The 5181-nt window shown below is 48.0% G+C and overlaps 1 protein-coding gene across 1 annotated transcript; it reads left to right on the forward strand.

Moving 5' to 3' along the window:
- Positions 1–243: 243 nt before the first annotated feature.
- LOC133258777 (uncharacterized) lies at positions 244–2374 on the forward strand. The gene is made up of 2 exons (XM_061435502.1): positions 244–1059; positions 2187–2374. Exons 1-2 carry the CDS (start codon positions 267–269, stop codon positions 2372–2374), a joined length of 981 nt encoding a protein of 326 aa, XP_061291486.1. The 5' UTR covers positions 244–266.
- The last annotated feature ends 2807 nt before the right edge of the window (positions 2375–5181 follow it).

A 5181-nucleotide genomic window follows, 5' to 3' on the forward strand; every position in this document is an offset into this window, starting at 1 on the left:
TAGTCCGCCAGGCTCCTCTGTCCATGGAATTTTCCAGGCAAGAATACCAGAGCTAGTTGCCGTTCCCTTCTCCAGGGGATCTTCCTCACCCAGGGATCAAACCCAGGCCTCCCGCACTGCAGGCAAATTCTTTATCCCTGCACCGCCTGGGAAGCCCAGGGGCCTCTGGAAAAGTTATGGCACCCAATAGGTGAAGAAGGGTTGCCTTTGCAGTACAGTAAGAGAGAGGAGTGAAAAGCAAAGGAGAAAAGGAAAGATATACGTATATGAATGCAGAGTTCCAAAGAATAGCGAGAAGAGATAAGAAAGCCTTCCTCAGCGATCAATGCAAAGAAATGGAGGAAAACAACAGAATGGGAAAGACTAGAGATCTCTTCAAGAAAATTAGAGATACCAAGGGAACATTTCATGCAAAGATGGGCTCGATAAAGGACAGAAATGGTATGGACCTAACAAAAGCAGAAGATATTAAGAAGAGGTGGCAAGAATACACAGAAGAACTGTACAAAAAAGATCTTCACGACCCAGATAATCACGATGGTGTGATCACTCATCTAGAGCCAAACATCCTGGAATGTGAAGTCAAGTGGGCCTTAGAAATCATCACTATGAACAAAGCTAGTGGAGGTGATGGAATTCCAGTTGAGCTATTCCAAATCCTGAAAGATGATGCTGTGAAAGTGCTGCACTCAATATGCCAGCAAATTTGGAAAACTCAGCAGTGGCCACAGGACTGGAAAAGGTCAGTTTTCATTCCAATCCCAAAGAAAGGCAATGCCAAAGAATGCTCACACTACTGCACAATTGCACTCATCTCACACGCTAGTAAAGTAATGCTCAAAATTCTCCAAGCCAGGCTTCAGCAATATGTGAACCGTGAACTTCCTGATGTTCAAGCTGGTTTTAGAAAAGGCAGAGGAACCAGAGATCAAATTGCCAACATCTGCTGGATCATGGAAAAAGCAAGAGAGTTCCAGAAAAACATCTATTTTTGCTTTATTGACTATGCCAAAGCCTTTGACTGTGTGGATCACAATAAACTGTGGAAAATTCTGAAAGAGATGGGAATACCAGACCACCGGCCTGCCTCTTGAGAAATCTGTATGTAGGTCAGGAAGCAACAGTTAGAACTGGACATGGAACAACAGACTGGTTCCAAATAGGAAAAGGAGTATGTCAAGGCTGTATATTGTCTCCCTGCTTATTTAACTTATATGCAGAGTACATCATGAAAAACGCTGGACTGGAAGAAACACAAGCTGGAATCCAGATTGCCGGGAGAAATACCAATAACCTCAGATATGCAGATGACACCACCCTTATGGCAGAAAGTGAAGAGGAACTAAAAAGCCTCTTGATGAAGGTGAAAGTGGAGAGTGAAAAAGTTGGCTTAAAGCTCAACATTCGGAAAACGATGATCATGGCATCCGGTCCCATCACTTCATGGGAAATAGATGGGGAAACAGTGGAAACAGTGTCAGACTTTATTTTGGGGTCTCCAAAATCACTGCAGATGGTGACTGCAGCCATGAAATTAAAAGACACTTACTCCTTGGAAGGAAAGTTATGACCAACCTAGATAGCATATTCACAAGCAGAGACATTACTTTGCCAACCAAGGTCCGTCTAGTCAAGGCTATGGTTTTTCCTGTGGTCATGTATGGATGTGAGAGTTTGACTGTGAAGAAGGCTGAGCGCCGAAGAATTGATGCTTTGAACTGTGGTGTTGGAGAAGACTCTTGAGAGTCCCTTGGACTGCAAGGAGATCCAACCAGTCCATTCTGAAGGAGATCAGCCCTGGGATTTCTTTGGAAGGAATGATGCTGAGGCTGAAACTCCAATACTTTGGCCACCTCATGCGAAGAGTTGACTCATTGGAAAAGACTCTGATGCTGGGAGGGATTGGGGGCGGGAGGAGAAGGGGATGACAGAGGATGAGATGGCTGGATGGCATCACTGACTCGATGGACGTGAGTCTGAGTGACCTCCGGGAGTTGGTGATGGACAGGGAGACCTGGCGTGCTGTGATTCATGGGGTCGCAAAGAGTCGGACACGACTGAGCGACTGAACTGAACTCAAGAGAGAGGAAGTGCTTTCTCAGTTAACTAGAAGAGAGGGGAACTCCACAAAGGGGAGAGTGGGCCGCCATGGCCCACGCTTCTGAGTGGCATGACTGTCTTTTAAGGGCAGGAACTGTCCTCACCAGGGTTTCCCACCTCGCAGGCAGCTGGGACTGCCGCCTCAGGAGGTGTGCTGGGTAGAGACAGACAGGGTCCTCCCATCTGTGTTGTCATCAGGGAGGAGGTGCAGGGCAGCAGAGAATATGGGAGCATGGTGGTGGGTGTGAATGTGTTGGGGCAGCCTGAATGCTGACCTGTGTGGCTGGAGGTCAGTTACACTGGTGATAGGCATTTTGATACAGAGACATTTCTTATCCCAGGAAGGGGTGCCCACAGAACTGCCAGAGTGGCCTGCAGGACAGTCTGATGAGGCAGAGAAGGCTGGGCTTCTCTTCTAGCTGTAAGGGTGACCTTGGAAAATATCAGAAGTATGGCGAGGCCAGCCGCTTTGTTAACCATAGGGACTGGGGTCAGGAACACAGACATGGGCAGGCTTTGGTGGGATGTGTAAGCATGGGTAAAGATGGCAGAGCACCCATCACTCTTACACTGTTGGTGGGAATGTAAATTGAATGATGACTGTGGAGAACAGTATGAAGGTTCCTTGAAAAACTAAAATTAGAACTGTGCTATGACCTAACAATCCCACTACTGGGCGTATATCCTGAGAAAACTATAATTAAAAGGACACGTGGATCCCAATCCCAGTGTTCCTTGCAGCACTATTTACGATAGCCGGGACACGGAAACAACCTAAGCGTCCAACAGCTGAGTGGATAAAGAAGATGTGGTACATATATACAGTGGAATACTACTCAGCCATAAAAGGAAAGAAATTGGGTCATTTGTAGAGTCGTAGATGGACCTAGGGTCTGTCACATAGAATGAAGTAAGTCAGAAAGAGAAAAACAAATATACTAACTCATGCATATAGAATCTAGGTCTTCCCTGGTGCCTCTGGTGGTAAAGAATCTGCCTGCAATGCAGGAGACCTGAGTTTGATCCCTGGGTCAGGAAGATCCTCTGAAGAAGGGACTGGTTACCCACTCCAGTATTCTTGCCTGGAGAATTCCATGGACAGAAGAGCCTGGCAGGCCACAGTCCATGGGGTCACAAAGAGTCAGACATGACTGAGCAACCAACATACTTATGGAATCTAGAAAAATGGTACAGATGAACCTAGTTCCAGGGCAGGAATAGAGACCCAGATGTAGAAAATGGACTTGTGGACACAGAGGCCAAAGGGGAGGGTGGGATGAATTGAGAGAGTAGCATTGAGATATATACACTACCAAGTGTAAATTAGATAGCTAGTGAGAAGCTGCTGTATAGCACAGGGAGCTCAGCTCGGTGCTCCTGATGACCTAGACGGGGGGATAGGATGAGTGGAGGGAAGTCCGAGAGAGGGGACATATGTATGCACATAGAAGATTCATTTTGTTGTACAGCAGAAACTAACACAACATTGTAAAGCAATAGTCCTCCAAAAATTTTTTTAAAAATGAGCAGCCCATGGCTTGGGGTCTGTGACCTGTGGCTCCTGGGATAAAGCAGGAACCCAGAGAGAAAGAGCAAACTGAAGTTGAGATAGGGGGTTCTGGTACCCAACCATCAGGTGCAGCGTGGAGGGGCGCAGGTCTGCACAGGAGATGAGTATGTGTCCTTCTGCCGGGTGAAGAACAAACCAGTCGTATTTCCACAAAACTGTGTGTGTGACTGCTGATCTCATGATCTGAGTTAGCAGAGTGAGGAATTAAGGCGAGAGAGTGGCAGTTCTCTAAAATTAGTAAGCAATCATAAGTGGATATGAAGTAATACTTTAATAAATACATGGCCAAGTGCATAAAACATTCCCCCAAAGTGTAAGTGACCACATCAAGTAGCTAAGAGTTGAGATTCTCAGCACTGGGGCTTTTGAATAATTAAAACCTGGTGTTTGAAGAGTGGGCTTGCCTGGACTTGCCAGGTGGCTCAGTGGTAAAGAATCTGCCTGCCAAGTAGTAAATCCAGGTTGGATTCCTGGGTTGGTAAGATCCCCCGGAGGAGGAAATGGCAACTCACTCCAGTATTCTTGCCTGAAAAATTCCATGGACAGAGAAGCCTGGCGGGCTACAGTTCATGGGGTCACAAAGAGTCAGACACGACTTAGCAACTAAAACCACCACCACCACAGAGGTAGCTTGAACTGAGCAAGTCCTGGGTTTTGTAGCATCTTATCATGGAAAGGTTGGGAACCTCTCTTATGGAGGCACAGGGTTCTCTGGGGTGGAGCTCTGGTGTCCCTTACACACACCTCCCCACAGTGCCCCCTTCCCACCCTCACGCTCCGGGAGACTCAAGGATGCTTCTAAACATGTGCCAATATGGGCAAAGTATCTAGGGCTCTGCTAGGGGTTGATGCCACAGCAGTAGGGCACCAGGATGCTCAGGATGAAGGCTGCCAACAGCCCCCATAGAAGAGGCCAGAGCAAGCCCAGCAGCCTGAGGCTGACCTGTCCTTAATATGGAAGAAGAGAGTCCTCTCAAAACTTGTGCTCAGGTCCACGTGTAAATGGCCCTCCTTGCCTTGTGTTGTCAGTTACCATTTACCAGGGCTGCTCCTGAGCGTGTGTGTGTGTGTGTGTGTGTGTGTGTGCGCGCGCGTGTGTGTGTGTGTGTGTGTATGTGAAGCAGCACAGCCAGGGTGTTAGGGACAAGGAGAGGAGGTCCAGGGATGGGGGAGGGGCAGCTTGTGCATCATCTGCCCTGCTCCCCAGACTCCTCCATCTCTCTGGGCCTCAGTCCAACCAGGAAGAAAACAGCATGGCTCTGAGCCGGATTGAGCAATCCCCTTGGCACCTCCGGGTGGTAAGCATTTCCTTTCCAGATCCACAATGTAATCACTGCTTGACTTCCTCTGGGTGTTTGTGCTGCCTTGAAATCTCATTCCTTCAGCAATCTGTAGTGGGGCAGCCCTGTTAAAGCTGGATCCCTGGATGCTGGGCCTGGCACTCCCTGCCCCAGAGGACAAGTGTTAGGATAATTTCTTTCACACTAGAAGCCAGGCAGGCCGGTGCTCTG

This window comes from Bos javanicus, chromosome 13 (genome assembly GCF_032452875.1).
Source record: "Bos javanicus breed banteng chromosome 13, ARS-OSU_banteng_1.0, whole genome shotgun sequence".
NCBI classification, from domain to species: Eukaryota; Metazoa; Chordata; class Mammalia; order Artiodactyla; family Bovidae; genus Bos; species Bos javanicus.

Bases quoted from the DNA above. Each gene is read 5' to 3' on its own strand.
- LOC133258777 (XM_061435502.1), top strand. From the start codon at position 267: ATGAATGCAGAGTTCCAAAGAATAGCGAGAAGAGATAAGAAAGCCTTC. The intron at 1,060-2,186 runs AGATGGGAATAC...CTGTCTTTTAAG, and splicing joins ACTGTGGAAAATTCTGAAAG to GGCAGGAACTGTCCTCACCA.